The sequence below is a fragment of the Lissotriton helveticus genome, chromosome 2_1 (assembly GCF_964261635.1).
Source record: "Lissotriton helveticus chromosome 2_1, aLisHel1.1, whole genome shotgun sequence".
In the NCBI taxonomy this organism is placed as follows: domain Eukaryota; kingdom Metazoa; phylum Chordata; class Amphibia; order Caudata; family Salamandridae; genus Lissotriton; species Lissotriton helveticus.
The window spans coordinates 1,174,549,014-1,174,569,592 of record NC_136059.1 but is presented as its reverse complement, the minus strand read 5'-3'; the positions used below and the strand labels follow the sequence as shown (position 1 = coordinate 1,174,569,592).

The 20,579-nt window shown below is 42.5% G+C and overlaps 1 protein-coding gene across 2 annotated transcripts in view; it reads left to right on the top strand.

Moving 5' to 3' along the window:
• The window catches only part of RASSF6 (Ras association domain family member 6), a 263,285-nt gene that overhangs the window by 226,536 nt on the left and 16,170 nt on the right, over window positions 1–20,579 (top strand). For both annotated transcript variants that reach the window (XM_078676037.1, XM_078676038.1), the window contains 2 exons: window positions 12,378–12,479; window positions 17,740–17,791. In XM_078676037.1, the coding sequence (XP_078532163.1) occupies window positions 12,378–12,479; window positions 17,740–17,791 (154 nt within the window). The remainder of the gene's footprint in view (window positions 1–12,377; window positions 12,480–17,739; window positions 17,792–20,579) is intronic.

Sequence of the window (20,579 nt, the reverse complement as noted above, 5' to 3'; positions counted from 1 at the left end):
ATTATGATCTGTGCAGAGGCACCTTGATAGATGTTCTGGAGCATTTTAATCACCTGTTCGGGGATCCCAAATTTATTAAGAGAATAAAACAGGGTTGCCCAATTAACTAGGTCGAACGCTTTTTCAGCGTCGACCGTGTGGATACAGGCGGGGGTTGAATTCGTGTTGAAATAGTCTAAAACCTGTATTAAAAATTCAGTGTTAGAAGCCATAATATGACCTGCTATAAATCCTGACTGATCACTATGTATGACTTCTTGTGTCGCATACGTAAAACGCTGGGCCCAGATTTTCATAAGGATTTTATAGTCAGAATTTAAAAGACTTATTGGTCTATAAGAGTTGATATCTTCTGGGTTTTTATCTTTTTTTACAAAATATATTATTATTGCTTCTTTAAGACGCGGGTACCATTCCTCCTGACTTGATGTAATTAAATAAGTTCATAAGAGGATTGACTAGTTCTTTTATGAAGATTTTATAAAATTCTATTGGAAACCCGTCTTGCCCACAGGCTTTAGCACCTGGTGTTGCCTTTATAGCTTCTCCTATTTCTCCTATATTGATTTCTAGCCCAAGTTGTAAAGCCCGATTATTGGTGATCTTTGGGATATCTAAGTTCATAAAATATTCCTGAATCTGGCCCTCCTCTACTTGATATTGAGTAGAATAAATGCGATTAAAGTGCTCCAAGAAAGCCCTTTGAATCAGCCTATTGTCCGTTATCTCTTGATTGTTTAAAGGGTTTCTGATTTTAATTATTGCAGCTGATTCTTGTTTTTTCCTTACAGAATTAGCTAGGAGCTTTCCAGCCAATTGGCTGTCCTCGTATATTCTTTGTTGGAAGGTTCTAGAGCTGTTGATTTCTTCCAGAACAAAGAAATCCCTTAATTCTGCCTTTGCTTTCTCCCAGTGGTTCGGGCAATGGATAAGCTGAAGGGCATAGTCTTTATCTACCGCTTTTTGGAGCATCATTATCCTTTCTCTCCTCTCTCTGGCCTGGGTGGAAGTAAAAGATAGTATTTGCCCACGTGCTGCCGCTTTAAATCCCTCCCAGACCGAAAATGGTTCTGCTGAACTATTATTAATAGTAAAGTATTCTGAGATCCATTCTCCGAAATCAGCCACCCAGTCGGGGTTCTGGAGCAGGGTCCGATCCAGCTGCCACCTGGACTGTTCCCTGCCCCCACCACCTAAATTGACTTCAATTCTATTCTCCCATGGTCAGAAAAGGGATTGCCACCGATGGTTGAAATTAAAATCTGAATTGATCTTGATATCAAGAAGAAATCAATTCTTGACGCCGTCTGGAAGCGGTGTGAGAAGCAAGTGTAAGATGCCCCTTCTGGGTTTAATGTACGCCAGGGATCTATAAGCTGGTATTCTGATATAAGAGCGTCCACAGCTTTTTTTGTGTTAGGTTTTAGTTGTTTCTTGTTTTTATTAGATGTGTCTTTTTTTAAATTTTGTAAGTAGTTGAAGTCCCCTCCCATGATGATCTGTCCTGGGACCCCCCTAAGAAGGTTGTTTATTTCTAAAATACTTGACACCTCATCGAATATTTGCCCATAATAATTTACAAAATGTATTATTTTTCCTTGGATTTTAATTGCTACCCATAGCCATCTCCCTTTAGGATCCCTTCGTATTTTAGAATTTCTCCGGATAATTTCCTTGAAACATAAATTGCAACGCCTCTCTGTGCCACCCCTGCTGAGGCAAAAAACACATGGGAGAAATATTTCGGGATAAATAAACTGGGGGTGTTGGTTTTTAAATGGGTTTCTTGAAGGAATAACACATGTGGACTTAGAGAGACTGCCCATTTTATGAGAGCACCATATTTTTGTTTATTCAAAACACCACTGGCCTTGACTGATAGGATATTACATTTGTTCATTTCCATAGAAGAGTTTTCATATCAATAATTCCCTCATTCAAATTTTTATATACGTCCTGAATACAATTTCTGCTCTTTTTTACTGCTTTCACCCCTGTCTCCTTCTCCCTCCCCAGCTGCACTCCCTCCCTCCCCTGGGATGTGGCCCTTTTCGTACCCCCCACGCAAACCACATTCCCCCTCCCTTCGGATGGGCTGGGTGACTTCTTGTTACACCCTGGGTGACCCTTTTAAGCCCGGTGCCCCCCCTCGACAGCCAAAAGTTTTAGTGCTATTCTATTTCGTTGCAGAGAATAGAGCAAAAAGAAAAAAACAAAAGAGAAAAGAGAAAGAGATATTTCCTTCAAACTCTGCCTTTATAACTCGGTGGACTAAATTTAATTACTCAAACATTTGTTTCTGGAGATATCTCTTTTTGTAGAGATTGAGCTTCTTCAAGATTGGAAAACATATAAAACTTTCCTTTTACGAGAACTTTTAACTTAGACTGCTGCGCAATCGAGGCTTGGGCGCCGTGCATTTTAAACAAGTGGAGAATTTTCACAAATTCTTTCCTACGGCGTCCGGCCGCAGCAGTCATGTCCGAAAAAATTCTACATTTACTTGTCTTGTTAATGGAAAATTGTCTTTGTTGGAAAGCTTTAGACAAGATCTCTTCCTTTATCCTAAAATCAGCAAAGTTCATTAGGATAGTTCTGGGAAAAGTGGAATTAGAGAACCTCTGTGCCGGGACCCGGTGTGCTCTCATAATGGACAACTCGCCTTCAAATTCGGGCAATACCTTTTGATGAATAAAAGTCTTGACCCATTGGAGCATATTTGATCCTTCCAATCCTTCAGGGACCCCCACTATCCTATGATTGGATCTTCGGGAGTGATTTTCAAGCTCCTCGAGCTTGTTCTCAAGTTTACTTTCCATGAGGCTCTTCTTGGTTGCGGTCTTTTCAGCCTCTATTCTTGCCTGATTGATATGGTCCTCAAGAGCAGAGATTCTTTCCTCCGCCTCGTTTAATCTAGTGGGGAGACCTTGCATTGATTCTTCAAACTTTTCTAGTCTGGAATGTAAAACAGCTATCTCCACTTGCTGATTCGTCTTTATCTCTCGTATTTCGTCTAGAATCAGGTTTAACATCTCCCGAATATCCATTTGATAGCTCTCTTCCATCTAGGGGCTGTTGTTTTCCCCCTTTTGAAATAACTGGGGTGCTGTGGTTAAGATTGCTGATGTTAAACCTTTTGGGTTATCAATTTGATGTACTCCAACGTGAGAGCAAGAGGGAGATTGAGGGGCTGTAGCAGGTGGTGAGTTCCGCTCAGAAAGAGTTTCTGAATTTAGATCTTCACTAATCAAAATTGGACTATCTTCCGTTCCGTTTACCGTACTGTTAGTTTGAGGTTTTTCTGCCATCATTGGGCCACTTGACTTTGGAGAGGAGGGAGCTACACATATTGATGGTGGGACGATCTCGTGTAGTTGTGGGGGAGACACATCCCCTGCCATTGTTGCAGAAGTTGAGGCAAGAATTTCAATTCTTGTTTCTGGATTCTTCTCAAGCGGAACGACTGAAGTTTGGGGAGTACGACCAGTTCTTTTTTCAAATAAGGGAAAATCTCGCTTCTCCTTCACTAGATTTACAGTTTTCTCACCAGAGGGAGATTCAGCCCTTATTCCATTTTCTGTTGATGCTCCATTTTTATTTGATACTGGAGTGTTCTCTATCGTTTCCTCCGCGACGCTTTCTCCTCCATCTTTCCCTCCTGCTTTTCCAGATTCCCCATACCTTTCATTAGGAGGGGAGGCTAACGTAATCTGAAGTTCGTCCTCAGAGCTATCAGCCACAGAGTCCTTCCCCACCACTGACGGGGTGGAGCTTCACTCCTCTTTCTTAGCCTTAACCCTTTCTTTGGCGGCAAGCCGTGCTGCTTTTCTAGCAAGGGCTAGACGTGTTTTACTTTTAAGACTAGCAGATAGCTCCATTTTCGCATTTTTACTTGCCTCCTCGCTGTCTTCATTGTCTTTTAATTGTCTCCCCATGCTGCCCTGGAAGATTTAAATTGGGGTGCAAACTGCGAATAGTGATGTTTCAGCACGCAGCAATCGGCAAACAGTTCTTTTTATATGAGCTTAATGTGCAGTCTTTAATTTCCCCCCTTGTATATAAACTTTTTTACTTTTAGACACTCCCCCTCATCTTACCTTAGACTCGAAGGGTGTGCGCAGGAGGTGTGGAGATCGAGATGGAGGTCGCAGTAGACATAAATGAAAGAGGGGCTGCCTCGCTAATTGTCCTTCCAATGTGAGGGTGCCTTCCGTCTTCCCTCCTTCTCTCCTTCAAATGGACCTCTCACTGAAGTGAAGCAGACCTCTCACTCTGCGTGGCCGCGTGGTCACCGTCTCAAAGTCCGCAATGTCCCCACAGCAGGACTCCACAATGATACAGCAGGGGTGTAGCTGCGTGACTGCAGTCCCAAAACTCAGCGAGAGTCTCTCAGCAAGACTCCATAGAGCTGCAACGAGAGGGGGGAGCTGGAGCGATGTTGTCTGGGGCAAAACCTGTGATTCTCCTTGAAAGCCTTGAAAACCAGTAAGCTCCGATCCCTAGGAACAAAGAACCGAAGCTCTGGTAGGTCGCGGGTAACGAAAAACGCCATATTGTTAATAATATTATGTTATGTTATAAAATACTTTTACAGCGCGCGTACACCAGGAGGTTTCATGGCGCTAGCTCTAGGGTATGCAGGGACCATTGGGTGGAGTTATTCATGAGCCTGCACAAACAGCCATGTCTTGAAACGTAGCAGATTAGTTCATGACCAAATCTCCAGTGGAAAAGAATTCCACAGTCTAGGGACCAGGGTTGCAAACCTACAACCTCCCTGACGTTTTAACTTGAAGGCAGGAGTGGTCAGTGGCTGGAGGTGAACTGAGCGCAGGTTGCTGGAGGGAGTATATCTTGATAAGAGGCAGTTGATAAATGTGGGACTACGGCTGTGTAGAGACTTAAAGATTAGGCATCCCGTCTTGAAGGCCGTGCATTGGGAAATGGGGAGCCAGTGTAGTTTTATTAGGAGAGGTCTGGCAGATTGACATCTGGGTTGCTGGTGGATCAGTCTCGCTGCTTGGTTCTGAACCATCTGAAGCCATTTGATTAGGAAAAGTGGCATGCCTAGGTAGATTGAGCTGGTGTAGTCTATGTGTGAAAGTACCATGGCTATCACAACCTGTATCAGTGCTACATGAATGAACAAGCGGCTGATCTTTCTAATTTTATGTAACTGAAAGAAACAGGTCAAGACCACTGCACCAACTTGAGATCTTAACAGTAGGTTGTTGTTTATGGTGGGCCCTATGTTCTTGACAGAGGTAGAGGGTTCGGAGGGAGGGGGGGTGGGGGGGACCAAGTTTCACCGGCCAGTAGTGTGGGCCCCAGAGGATCTGACTGCTCCCTGTCAGAATGAGTTTGGTCTTGCCTGGATTGAGTTTTAAATGGTGTTTGGTCCATCCAATGGCGAATATGGATCATGGTGGCCTGGAATTCCAGGACTGAGTTAGAGGAGTTATCTATGGTAAAGATTAGCTGTAGGTCATCACCATAGTTGAAAGTGGTCACCTTCCATTCCTTCAAGGACTGAATCAGAGCTAAAAGATACAGATTAAACAAATAGGGGGATAGTGATGATCCCTGTGGGACCCCACACGCAGTTGTTAACTTGGATGCAGTGAATGAGGCTAAGCGTACCGCTTGGGTAATGCTTCGGAGAAAAGAACCAATCTAGCCGAGGGCTGGGCCCTGGATGCCGGCCTACCTGACACGGTCCATTAACATTTCATGATCGACCATGTCAAATGCGGCCGAAAGATCTAAAGCACCAGAGCCTGAGGGGTGCCTCTGTCTTCTTTTTCTCGTAAGGCATCCAGTACAGCTAGAATCACTGTCTCTGTAGAGTGAGCGGGCGGAATCCCGCTTGGTTAGGGTCTAGATATTCAGAGTGTTCCGAGAAATTTGACAGACACTTTGCCACGTGGGCTTCCAGAACTTTGGCCAAGTAGGGTAGCAGAGAGATGGGGCGATAGTTGGATAAGTTCTGGGGGTCTGCTCCCGGTTTCTTTAGGAGGGGGACCACAATTGCGTTCTTGAATGCTTTAGGGACCCGGCCCTGCGAGAGGGACTCATTCAAGAAGGTCATGATGGTACGCGGCAGGACGGAAAGGGTATCTTTTAAGATATGAGGTGGGCAGCAGTCCATGGGGGAGCCAGATTTGACTCTGGAGAACAAGTCCAGGAAGGACTGGGTACTAATGGCTGGAAAGTGATCCAAGGTGAGAGGATTCATTATTGTGGTGGACGGAGTCTGCATGGGACTGGATATAGGGAATAGGGATACTAGCTTTAATGTTAGAGATTGTTTCCACAAAGTAGTTATTCTGAGAGTTCCAGAGGTATTGGGTAGGTGTGGGTATAGGTAGGACTCTCTCTGCATTGGACAGTTCGTTAACGATAGAGAAAATTTCCTTCAACCTGTTGTTAGAGTTTAAAAGTCTGGCGGAGAAGTGGGAAGCTTTGGCTGCAGTAATGGCTTTTTTGTATTCTTTCCATGCTTTCGAGTAAGGGTGTTTCCCTTCAAAGGGAGTAGTTCAGTCTCCATTTCCTTTCTTTTTGGCGGAGGGCCAATTTTTGGTCTCTTAGTTCATTAGAGAACCATTATTGTGCATCAAAGCAGCAAGCTCGTTTTAGTTTTTTGAGCGGAGCATGCATATCACTGGCCACTAGTAGCCAGGCTGAGATGTTTGCTTCCAAGAGATTGACATCAGAGTCAAAGGCAGGGGTTGAGCTTGCCAGGGTGCCCTGAAATTCCTGTTTGTTGAGGGCACTCCATTTTCTAATCATGCCCCCCTCGGCTGTGGGGGTCTTACTACTGATAGGATTCATTGCCGTGAATTTTATTAGGTGATGATCAGACCATATACATGGTAAGATCATGGGCGCGGACACTGTGAAGTTTGTGGTCCATACTTGGTCCAGTATGTGTCCTTTGGTGTGTGTGGCTGAAGATATGTGATGAGTAATATTTAGGTTGGTTAGTAGATCAGTCAGTTCGGCAGAATGAGGCCCACCGCGTGCGTCGTTACACCAGTAGTTTAGGTAACCTATTAATAGTATTTTGGCATAGTACGTTGCAAGGTTAGCTTTTTGTTTCCTCAGCGAAAGAGGAAACAGAGGCATGTGCTGCGGGGTCCTATAAACCAGGATGCAGATGAGCGGGCCAGAGCTAGATTCTAATTTGATGACCATGTTATCCACTGCAGGGAGACTTAAAGAGGTCATGGTTGTGAATTTGTGGTCTCGATGGATACTCGCAGCTACTCCACCACCCATTTTTCCTGGTGGTCGATTCACATGGAGAATGTAGTAATCGTGAGGTAATGCGGCCCGTATATCAGGGATGGAATCGGGATTTAGCCATGTTTCCGTAACAAAGAAGATGTCTGTTTTGCAGACATTAGGAGTAGGAAAATATCCAGCTGATTCTTGACCAGGGAATGGGTGTTAAGATAATATATGCAAAGTGCTGTATGTTTAAATTGGGCAGAACTCGGTTTCCATGGAGTGTGGAGGATGGGTTCTGAGATCTCTGGAAGGATCTCCGTGCCTGAAGGATTCCAGTGAGGCTTAAGTGTGTACAAATAGCAGGGTTGAGTAGGAGCGATGACTGATGGAGTTTTCTAAGTTCCTCTGAGGAATAAGAAAGGATTTGGGCATGAATTATGGCCCCTGGGCCCGTCAGGGCGCGGACGGGCACAGACGGGCTTGCCTTTGGCATGCCTTCGACCCATACAGATAGCTACTGACCAGCTATCACACAGTGAGAAATGATCAGTGTTTACTTGGCAAAATCTACTTTAGATACAACATATACCACTGTTGTAAAACACTTTCCGTCGCGTTGCACTCAAGTAGGATGACAAAGTGATTTTTTTGTCCTCTTAACTTTCACATTCTGGTGGGTGATTAGTCAAGGCTTACTCCAGCTTGCAACAGATGCTGTGTAACTCAGATACTATAATATACATGTAATTCCTCTGAATAAATGAATTGCCTAGTCAGAACTGTGTCTTTGAAAGGGGCTCCTTCTTGACCATAATGGAGATCACCTCCATGCAACTGTACAGCACTCACAACATTCCCACATCTTTCTGACACTTAATCGATCTCCCCCAGACCTTCATAATTTTCAAGACATGCTTTATTGCATACAAGACAGTGACCATCTGTGCATCTCCCTGCACGACAGAAAAATAACATTTGGTGGGCGAACGAGGAGCATTAGCACTGGCAGTTGGAACAGTTGTGTTTAACAATGTATAAAAATAATAACCACTGTTTTAAGCCTTCTTCTTAGAACTAACAGTGTGGAACAATATCACTACACAAATTTGGCTTGCACACATTTGGCTTGGGAAAATGCTACTGCATTTTAGTAAAGATCAGAAGATATATCTCTTAAAGGAACACATATCTGCTTCCTACAGTTATCTTCCCAGTTCCATCTATCAGTGATTCATAGACTTTTTACAGGTGGGGAGTGTAAACTGTATTCACAGACTGTACTACACAGAGTGGATGGCTGGGTAACAATTGTGCAGAGTTGTGAAGCAGTTAAACCAATAAAGATATCAGTAGCTCAAATGATATGGCAACGTCCATCCATCATCTACCAGATGGTATAGAAAATCTAACTAAAAAGAGAGATATATCCGGAGCTTGTTTCACCATCAATCAGAGTCCTTAATAAATCAACATTGAGAAGGCCTTCTTAATCTTCTTTTATTTCATAAAACTTCTCAAAAAACAGTCCTAAGATTAAGAAGACCTTCTCGATGTTGATTTATTAAGGACTCCGATTAATGGTGAAACAAGCTCAGGATATATCTCTCTTTTTGATATTCCCAGACTGGCTCAAGCAAGCAGCGTAAGACCATTCTGGAAAGCACAGCCATACACATTTCCCTCACATTTCACTTTCAGTCTTGCAGGGAACCATACTTTCATCTCTTTCTTAATCGATTGCATCACATGCCCTCTCTATAACATCCTCCTGCTGACATATGGAAATGCAGACTTTCACCAAAAACCTATTAAGATTGTATTTTCTATCTGCCTTTCTGGTGTTTCATTTTCAGGGGTTTGTTTAGAGAGCTCCACTAGCAGTGTTTTGGTGCCTGTTCCCATCACTGGAGACCCATAACAGGGAGACTCATAAACTTAAAAATCTCAGTTCAGAAAACAGACCTAGGAACCAAAACCCCATTCTGCAAGAAACTCTGCACCACTGGTGTTATGTCATGACATGTTATGAAAACCAGGGGACCAAATGGCGCTCAGCTAGTACAGTTTTTAAATATATCTGCTACAATGCCAAGTGTCAGATGTGTAGCCTTGAAATAGTCTAGTAATTTTATGGTGTGCCAATATTATCTGAATTGAAAACATTGCAAAACCAACAATTTTTTTTAGAAAACATGGCAAAATCAATCATTTTCTGTAGAATATTCCTAAAAAAACGCCCAGAAAGCAACAGATTTCACAGACAGTTCAAATAATTTGAATATGCCTCAACTTAACAGGACCTCCTCCTAGTTTTCAAAATAAATGTGACACCTTCCTTTACCTCCAACTTCCTCTTCCATTTAATTTTCCCTGTTCGTCCTTCATATTGATTCTTAGTCATGTATTATGATTTAGAATGTACTTGGAAGATTCAGGAAAGGAAATAGAAAATGCACATCCTCAGGCAGTAGACAGAAATCACATCCGTCATGTTAAACAGACCTCAATTGCTTAAACATTAGATTTACTGCTTAGGATAAAGAGAATGCACAGAGGAGACATATGTCTTAGGTTACACCAGTTATATAGGCTCAGTTTACAGACTGTATTAATGATACCGCATAACATGAAATAGTATGAAATGTCAGTCACAGGTAAAAGTGTTGTCTAATACCCAGAAGATAACATTAACAACAAGGGGCCCTGTGCTATCATGAATTATCACTCAAACGTCAACTTTAAATATTTTGTGGGAATGTTGTCATTGTTCCTCAAACATCACCTTGTAATTTTCTTAAAATGCACACATAATGGACCCAAATAATAGCCCCCCCATTTTCCCGTCAAGCACCATCTGAATGGAGTTGTAAGGCCTAGCTATTGGTTGTTACCTCTTGCTGATCTAGTTGTATGGCCTAGGCAAGCTTTTGCTGATTTTGTGTCAGTATCTGCAGAAGTTCTTCATTTCCTGTGGACTTTAGAATGTATCCTACTTCTGACACCATGCGTCAGTGCAGACACCTCTAGACTTGGGATGTAGATGCAGTAGAACCTTTTATTATACTGGTTCAGACGATGTAAAGAGTATTACTTTCTATTCCCACATATGATTTATTACATTTTCTGTAAAATTGTAGACTTCCCAAAGGTTTTGGGTCAAAACCTCAAATAACTTGGCGTCTTGGAATTGTTCAGGTATATATTTGCCCTAAATGAAAAAAAGTAGGGTTTCAGAGTTTGTCCTAGTCTTGTGCCCATTGGAGGCAGGAAATGAGTCTTTTCACTGTGATATTAGCTATATATTGCCATGTTTTTAAGTGCAGGAAATTGAAAGTAAAGCTCACCTCCAAAAGTTCTACAGTGAATAATTAAGTTGAACACAATTTGCTATCCTGGATATAATTCCTTTGAGAAAATTAAACTTTCAGAGAGTTTGTAAGAAGGTTTCTCTGGTGGCACCGGCATTAAGTTTACTATGAAATTAAGATTACTCCAATGGGTAGCCAACATGAACTGGTGTATGCAGGCAGAGGAGCAGATTTACAGAGCCATGGCCTGACCTTCAAATTTGCTAAAATATGGAGTCCATGGAGTAAACCCACTACCATGGAGATGAAGGTATGAGTGGGATATATGGTGAGGAGATTTTCCTGTTTCAAGGTTTGATCTTATATGCTGTCAGGGGGATGGATTGGAGTTTTTAGTTTACTATTACATGTTGTATTAATGCAGAGTAAAACAGACTTACATTTTTTTTAATAGTACCAAAGAATTCAAGTTCTCTGATATTGATTGATATCTGTTCTTAATTGAATTATTTTAGTTTGTATATGGCTATGTTTTTAAGCTTGAAACTCAACTTTGGAAGCGCTGTGCAATGCCTATTTTGATGCCTGTATAAGATACAGTAAATGATGACCATGGGGCAAGAGTGCCTGTGTAGTAGGCGGGATTGTTTTTGTGCAGGAAGGGGCATGCACCTTCCTGCTGAAAAACAATCCATAGAGGCGTACTCCTCTTTCTATTGCTCCATGCAACACACACAGAATGAGGAAAAACGAGGAGTAATAAAGATATGTCTCTTTGTCACTCCTCAGGGGAGAGGTATATCTTTGTGGCACATTCCCAGGTTTAACAGGTTTGGTAAATCTGGGAATGCATCAAAACCACTGGATTTGCATGGGAACGCCTCCCTTGCATGGAGTAAGACAGCGCAGTGATTTGCACTGTGTTGCATTACTTCGGATTTTTGAGGCGTTGCATGGCTTCATAAGCCTGACTCAGAGCCTTGCGCACGCATGTACCACTTTGCATGGTGCAAACGTGGTGCAAGGCTTTCATAAACATGCCCCTAAATTTTATTGTAGTTATGTTCATCTTAATTCACAAGACTGTGTTCATTTCACTTCACCCGGGAGTTGGTTTGCATCTGTAAAGCGGTATTGCGATCTTGTGCTGTGGTTACTCAACTCCTAAAGCTACTTAACACCTTCGCTGCGGCGGCTATTCCGCCGCAGCGCTAAGGGGGCGGGGGCGCCGCGCGGCGCTCACACGCTGGTGACGGAACCGCTCCGTCACCAGCCTCGTGTGAGCTGTGCTGATGACGGAGCGGTTCCGTCATGGCCCCGCCCGCTCAATAGAACGCGCCGCGCAGGCGCGAAATCAGCGGCGCGCCGGGCGGTCCATGGCGGAACTGCTCCGTCATCAGCACAGCGCCACCGCGGCTGATGACGGAGCGGTTCCGTCATCAGCATCGATGTGGTTAATACAAACAACTTCACAACCACACGTACTAATAGCGTAGTATGTCAGCCTGGTTTAGGCGGTGTGACAGCTTTAGCAAGTTCTGACAATAACAAAACGACTCAAATCCAACTTTGGTATCTTTATTATTATTCGATCTGTTAAAACGGATGAAACTTAGAATCTGCTTAAAATAGCTGTGTTCAAACTTGAAGCTTATTTTCAGTATTTAGCAATAAAGTGACGTGTCGATTGCGAGTAACCAATGGAAAATAGGTAGTGGTCGTACACAGTAAGGTTTAACATCTGTCAATGAGAAGTCAGTGGAAAATGCCACTAATTAAATGCATTATTTATCAGTGCAATTCATAAGTATTCTTGCTCATCAATATTTCTTTTTTCAGACATCCATTTTCACTCCAGCGTTTGGATCGCAAACTAAAGTCTGTGTGAACAGTCTCATGAAAACCGAAGAAGTAATCGAGCAGCTTCTGCAGAAATTCAAGGTATTTTATACACTATAGAGACTCACGTTTGCATGTTTATATGTTTTGTAACAAGTACAGACACAGTTGCTCAAAGGGGAGAACAGATCCAGCACACCTGTAACTTGTATTACTCAATTTAATCTCAGACTAGGCTTCCTGAAGGAAGCAGCTAGTCTTGCATTACTTCTAATGCAAGACAGGCACCAATTATGAAATATGCAGATTAAGGTGCAGAGATACTGTGTGGCCAGAAATAACATTCAGTCCACCTTAATTAAAGGTTTGTGACACTGGGATGAGGTATAACATGCAGATGTATAATCCTCTCATCTGAGCTCTATGAGCAGGTTTGCCTGTCGAGCAGATCCTGTGGAGGGGAGAGGAATGGTAGCAGGCAGGGGTAACTCGAATAGTCAGGTGGGATAGACGTGTTGAATGCACCCCCATTTTGTAGGAGGAGTCAGGCTTGGGCCGCACTGCATTTGTGCATGCAGTCCTTGCCTCCTTTAACATTAACAGCTTTATTTTCAGCCAGTAAACTAAGGGGCATATTTACAAGAAAATGTCGGTGCGCGGAGCTTCGCCAAATTTGGCAGTGCTTTGACATTTGCAAAATGCAGGGATGCACCGTAGTCATAGGAATGTTGCGCACTCTTGTGTTTTCCCTAGTTCTGGTGCTACATTTAGCTGCCTAGCACTAATGCAGGCTCCCATGCACTACAATATAAGGGTGCCTGCGTTGCATAGAGTGATTGTGTATGGGCGGGAAGGTGTCCTTTCCTGCACATAAACAATCACTAATGGTGATTTGTGTGTGCTGCACCAGCATGAAACACCTCCAGCAGCACCCATTGCACACCCCTTTACGCTAAGTGACCAGTGCAAAGGGGCCTTATTTACAAGACTGCGTAAAGCTACAAAAGGTTGCTTAACGCTGCTTAGCAAATATGGAGAAGGGCATAACGCCACAGAAACATCTCTGAAAGTGACATTCCGGTGGCGATATCCGCATGTAAATATACCCCACAGTCCTGGTGTCCCCATGATTGGAAAAGCCAGCTGTGGGAACACTGCATCAGTCGTGATGTTCCTCAGAGATGCAGCTCCAGCTAATTTGTAATGAGACCCATGGAGCATGTTTCGTTGAAATGTGGGATGGATGAGACCCAATTTATTCTACGGGGCTTCAGCATTTTGATGGATTCATCAGGCACATTTCTATTACTAAAGGCCTCTAATGGAATCCTAACTGCCCATATGAATCATCCCCTCTCTCCCCCACAATTATATTAACTTACATTACTGGAAGCAACATGCACCCATCCCACTAGTGAGATGAGAACAAGTGGCATCACAGGAGGCGATCCGAAAACACAATACAGGAGGCGATCCAAAAACACAATACAGGTTCCATTTCTGCACTCCCATTTGTCATCGCAAATTAGAAAGGCATTCAATCCAGAAGTGTCTTCTGTACAAGTTTCCAAATGAGATGTTGTGCTGCCCCTCTGCTAAAGAGCCCGGTATCAGATCTCTATTGTGTCCCATCAAATAATATATATGTTTTTTTAGGCTGCCATGTTAAGACCATCTGATGGGACACAATAGAGATCTGACCCCGGGCTCTGCATGAGAAAACAAGCATTCAATCATAGCATAACATTTCTGATTTGCAGTAGGGGGTACACTAACTTGACACTATTATGAAATCCGTTTCATATTGGATAGCAGCATCACACAATTTTGACATTCACAAAGGCTCAAATGTCAAAGGGGCCAATTCACAGAACTAATCTGAGATAAAATCCTAAACTTACTACTTTTGGTATTCACAGAAGGCATTTAGTAGTAGGAAAGTTAGGACTCCTAACTTTACTACACAAATATATTAGATAACATTTCCATTGATTTAATTATGCTGTTGTCGTTGTATAAGCTTTATTTAGACAGCTTGTGTCATAAACGCTATAAAACACAATTTTTAATAAAAAGAGATATAAAAATGAACAATTCATACAACAACATATTGCAGATAAATATAAACAAACAATCCATCCTAGTACCCAACTGCAACCAGAGTACAGCGTGCTGTTTGATAGATCAGCGATAAAGCAATCAGTGCAACATAATACAATAAAAACATACATTCAACGTATTATAAAATAAGGAAGAAGAGGCATTAAGATTCTTCCTATTGTGGTGCCTCTTCTATTGGACCCAATTTACAATGGAGACTAAAAGCAATAAAGCGCACGTACATAGTATAGTACACTTTTCCTTTTTAGCATCCAAACTTTGGAACTCATTGCCCACACACCTGAGACTTCTGCCAAACAGATCTGTCTTCAGGAAGGAAATTAAAACATGGCTCTTTTCCCAACCCTGAACATGTCGGCTACTGTTTTTGCATATCACCTAGCGCCAAGACGCCTCAGCAGTAGTGCGCTCTACAAATGCCTTTAGTCGGTCAGTCAGTATATAGATAAAACATAAATTGCCAGGTCATGCGTCCTGCGGCAGCTGCATGTAATCCTCATACTACTGGGTGCTGTAACATCCCTGACTTCGATCTTTCGTCTTAAGAATTTAGCCATGCTACATGCAAAGAGTAGTCTAGGATCTGATCTGAAGATGCTCAGGGCAACATGATGGTCCTGTGTGCCCAGCTACCGGCAGATCGGTTTTATCCATTTTGTCCTCAGCATAGCATATGCCTGGCAAGTAAACATGACATGGGCAACACTTTCTACTGGGCCCCTTCTACATGGACATTCCTTTGGTGTTGGGTTGCATGTGTGCCAATTGGCTGAGGTCTCACAGACCGGGAGTGTGCCGAACCTAAAATGTATGTATAACACCTGTCCAGAGGGACCTGGATTATATCTAAAATAGGCTCTAAGTGTCTGGTCTGTTTATGGAGATAAAATTCTGCAGTTAGTCTCCCCAGGTTTGGTTTGCTAGATTCTTGTTGGTTCTCCCATTTCCAATAGAGACGTTCAAGCTCTTCTTTCCTCGGTGGGTGATGGTTGTCCCAATGCGCTTTAAACCCCAGTGCTGACATCATTTTCCTAACGTTGGAGATCCAGCCTACCGTGCTACTTGTGTCTATCCTGATAACCTCAGATAGTGCTACCGTGTAGGGTAAAGGCTTAGGGGTTCGCCTAATGCGAGCCTAAGAGAGCAGCAGTACGAAGCCTCGCTATGTCACCAACGGATCGCCTTCCCATGTCTAGCATAAGGGGGGGAGGTGAATGATTTGGGGCAGCATCAGTAAATCCATTAGGAATTAATGCTCAGATCTTCAGAGGTCGTGGGCCTTGTCAACAACTTTGCTCTGTACAGCGCTATGCTGACTGCTTTCGCATCATAGACCTGGAGGGCTGGGGATACCATTCTACTATTTGAAGAGTGTTGTTCCTTCCCAAGTGATCCCGTTACCTGTTTGTGGCCCATCAGCATCTTTCTTAGGTGGGGCTTTATGACATTTCGTCTGAGAGTCGGACACCAAGGTAATCGAAAGTGCCAACTCTTACCAAGGGGGTCCCATCTAGCAAGTGGCAGCCTCTATAGGACTTGTGGGGGTAAAAGGCCATGAATTTGGTTTTTGAGGTGTTATTAACCAACCCCCTGATATCGCAGAAAAGTTTAAACCTATTGAGTAGTCGCTGCAACCCAACTGGGGTCTTTGCTTTATTATACTTTTATTATACTTAATGACTTCCATACCTCAAACTTGAAGATGTGGCATGAAAAAAGTCATACAATAGAATTTGTTCTAGTTATTACCCTTTTAGGGCCAGATGTATGGAATCACAGGTTTGTGTTTTCCTAATGGCAAATTTTTCCAATTCACTATTAGGAAATCGCAAACTGTGATGTCCTACAGTGTGTTTAACACTGTTTGCAATTCCCAAATGAGTCGCAAGGAACCTGCCTCATCAATATTCATGAGTCAGGTCGCAATTTGCGACCCATTTGGAATGGCCTGCACTCACAGGGATGGTGGCCTGCTGGGCTCAGCAGACCACCATATCTATGATTGCTTTTTAAATAAAGCTATTGCAATGCAGACAGTTTTCCTTAAAGGAAAATGGGATGAATTTCAAAAAACGTAATGAAAAGTGAATTTTTCATTTTTTAAGAGTAGGCAGTGGTCCGTGTGATGTTGGCGTCCACATTTGCAAGGGGAAAGAGAACCCTCAGTGACCCCTTCCTAGGTTACCATCTCCTTCACTGAGTCGGTAAAATTTGAATGTTTTGCGACCGCATTCCTGTTACAAAACAATCACACATGTCCCTGCGACTCGCTATTAGGAAGGGACGCCCTTGAAACACCCCTTCTTAATACTGACTCACAAACCCTATTTTGTGAGTCGGTAATAGGTTACCGACTCGCAAAATAGCGTTAGTGCATACCAAATTACTCATTAGCAGTCACAAACAGCCCAATTCTCCATTTGCAAATGCTAAAATGTGTTGTACATCTGGACCCTCTTGGGCAAATATGTTTAACCCCTTCGGCGCTTATGACGAGCTCAGCTCATCATCAGTTGCGCCGCTCGCACGCTGATGACGAGCTGAGCTCGTCATGTAACGCAGCTATTTGAAAAAAGCCGCGCAGCGCGAAAATAGCCGCAGCGCGCAAGCGGTTAAGCAGAGAAAACATCTCATTTTGGCATGCATACCAAATGTGAAATTTGTGCAACTCTGTAAAAGCTTTGTGCATAATTACAGCCGACTTACTAAAGAGTCAAAAAAGGTAGTTTAAACACAACAATTGTATTCATTTTTAAGACAGAGTTGTGGAACTGGGCACTTTAAAGGAGGCCCAGCCAAACCAGAGGTCAACTACTAGATGCTCAGCATTAAAAAATCCCCCCTTCTAAGAAAATGTTGGAATATGACAAACATATGGATTTCTTTCTCATGACCCCCCAGTACCAAGCCATCTGGAACTTACCTGTCTACATGGGGGATTCCAACTCTGAAGTGATAGAACATAGAACATTAAACAAATGTTGTGTGGCACTTATAATGCCTTTGCCTCCACATTCCTAACAATCTTCTACTGGGGCCCATGCAAATGTCTATTTTTTTCTATACAGTTGTAAAATTATCAGAAACCTATTTGAGTGAAATGTTAAATAGAAAAATATTGTCCCAATTCTAACATAATATCTAAGTCTAAACTCCATTAAATATGGCTACTCTGTAGTGTCATATAGCACCCTCAATAATGCAATTAATTATGTTTTCTATGTATTTCACTATTCCACAGATTGAAAACCACCCTCATGAGTTTGCACTTTACATTATACATGCATCAGGAGGTAAGGACATTTTGTGTTTTTTGTTTTTACTCTGGCATATGTAATACAGTAAATGAATAAGACTTGATCTATGGCCAGATATCCTCCTGTTTATTTGGCTGTAGCCTGTGCCACAGAAATTTTCACCTTTTACAGAATCAATCATTCATACCTAAATCTGCTGATTTTATTAGGGCAATGCTATCTTATCTTTCTTTCTTTGCTTTATTTCAGTCATAGCAATAATAAAAGCACTGGTCTGATCTATAAAATCATACAGCACCTTTCTGAAGATACAGTTAAATAACATCTACTCATGCACTGGGCTTTACTGAGTAGTTAGAAGATGTTAAAACTTTCACCGAATGGGCCAGATGCTTTCTGAAAAATTTAGCAATTGAAAAAACTTTAACTGGGAACATATCGGTTAAACAGATTCTCTCTGCTACCCTGTAGGGGCAGGCATCAAGAAAATGGCTTAGGAGAATAATCCAGCGCCTTCTATTTTAAATAAAAGACCAATACATGTTCTGTTGCTTCCTTGGCTTTTCTGCATGCAAGACAGGAATTGGTACCCCTTTTGTTGGCTATCCATTTACAAGTACTAGATGCTATAGGTCAGGCGCCCAACCTAAATCTGATATTTAGTGATTTTATGAATAGGGGTCAATTTCATCCATGTATTTCTCGAAGTGAGAGAATGGATTAAATTCTAAAAAGGGTCAATGTGTTTCCCCAGGCCTGGCCAACAAATTAATACAGACCCCACCTGATCCCAGTACATTGCCTTAAGGTTTTTTATTGTATTAGAGGAAATTGACTGTGGATCTGTCCAATACTCTTCTATGCCAAGTGAGTAACATGTCTGTTTCAAAAAGGCCAGCCACAGGAGCTTCCTCCCTCCCTGGGACCTATCTAATACATATTATTATTATTATTATTATTATTATTATTGAGTTTTATATCGCGCCTGGTTACCCTTGGGCATCCCCGCGCTCATCCAGAGAGATACGCCAAAGCAAGAGACACAGGAATTAGGCAGGGAACAAATGAGTTTTTAAAAGTTTACGAAACCGCAGGGTGCTCGTTTCCAAGCGCAAGTGCATTCGAGGTCCTCTCTATATTTAACCAATTCAAGGATCGACCAGACTCGAAACCAATATAAAATTGGCCTGAGTCAAATTAGCTGGATGATGGGTCGAATGCTAGGTCAAGTTTAAAGACTAGAGGGATGCTTTGGGGAATTTCGAGCACCATTCACAATAAGTTGTTCTCTACCACTTCCAGTGCATCTAAGTTAACATGACCCCACAATTCTGCACCATTGACACCAGCAGCTACAGCTTGGGTCTTCCAGGCTTCAAGAATTGGAGAGACTGGGTGGATAGAAAAATTATTTGCAAATTGTAATAATGCTGCCGAATGCTGCCACCCTGTTTTTTAGGATAAGAGTGCTTTTTGTGACTTGATTTACCCAGGAGTTAGTAATGGAGAGACAGATACCGAGATAGTCAAATTAATTTACTCTCTGTATCCCTTTCCCGTCAAGCAATTATGTACCTTTAAAACCTCTGTGCGTGTGCATGGCAATGAATTTAGTATTGCTTTCTTTTATCACTAGGCCATGATCGCATGTCGTAATCCATTACAAACAACTTCCCAATCCTTATGAATGTAGGGTAGGGTATACGCCAGTTAGTAGCCCACCTTTAAAAAGCCCGTCCCCTTATCTAGACAGATGAGAAACCCACACCAACATGTGGTTAGAAAAAAATGTGCAAAAGCAAGATAGCACCTCACGGGCGCACCACCAATGGGACCCCTGGTAGGTACTCACCAGGACGGCCCTGTTATCATCATTGGTGCCATCGAGCTTAAAGAAAAGTGTCCAAGTGAAAACGACTGTGTTGTCAGTGATAAGTGCAGTGGAAACAATACAAGTAACACATAAAGTGATGTCACACAACATATAAAATACAACATAAACCCACACCTACAGCACGAACAGATAACTTTATTCTTCTTCTTTTATGCTGGTTGCGTATATTAAAAAAGTGAATATGGCCACTACCTATAGAGCCATTTTCTACTTGCCAACATGTTTCATTGCCATGGTACTTGTCAGGCAATTTCTTCAGGGCATATACTTTTTACGCCACTGCAATGGACACCAGGGTTTCAAACACTGTCACAAAACAAAATAAAATAAAATCCAGTTTTACTCCATTGCCAACGTGTATTTTCTAGTATGCCACTACGCAAGCCAAGTAAACATTGCCATATTTATCCTCTAGCGGCAGATATCTCTCATACCGGCCGAGAGGTCGTAAAAACAGGTATAAGTTAACTCCTTATGTGAGTCACGTAACACCTCCTTCCGTTATCCTTAACTGTAAAACAACATGACAAGTCTATGAGCACTTCTCACTTACCCTGTTTCTTGGTCTAAATATCTACTCATCTAAGACCTGTTTCATTAGCCCCTCTTACTCTACTTTACCGATATTAGGGGTGTTGTTGGCCTTCTCTCGTCCCTCGAACACAGTCTCCATCGGTTTCTCTGTATTTACGTACTTCCGCGATTGAATAATCCCCCCGGATTGGCTGGGCTACTCTCGCGCTATTTAGCGGCCATCTTGGAAAGGGATAAACCACATTAAGTAATGCTGAGGCTGAGGTGTACTGTAATCTTCTCGCGAGATCACGCTACAAACGGGTCTCGGAGTATTCTCTTTCTACATGTGTATTATTAACGGAATATACTCAGTTCTAAACTATCGGTACCACTACACATGGAATTCTGCATATC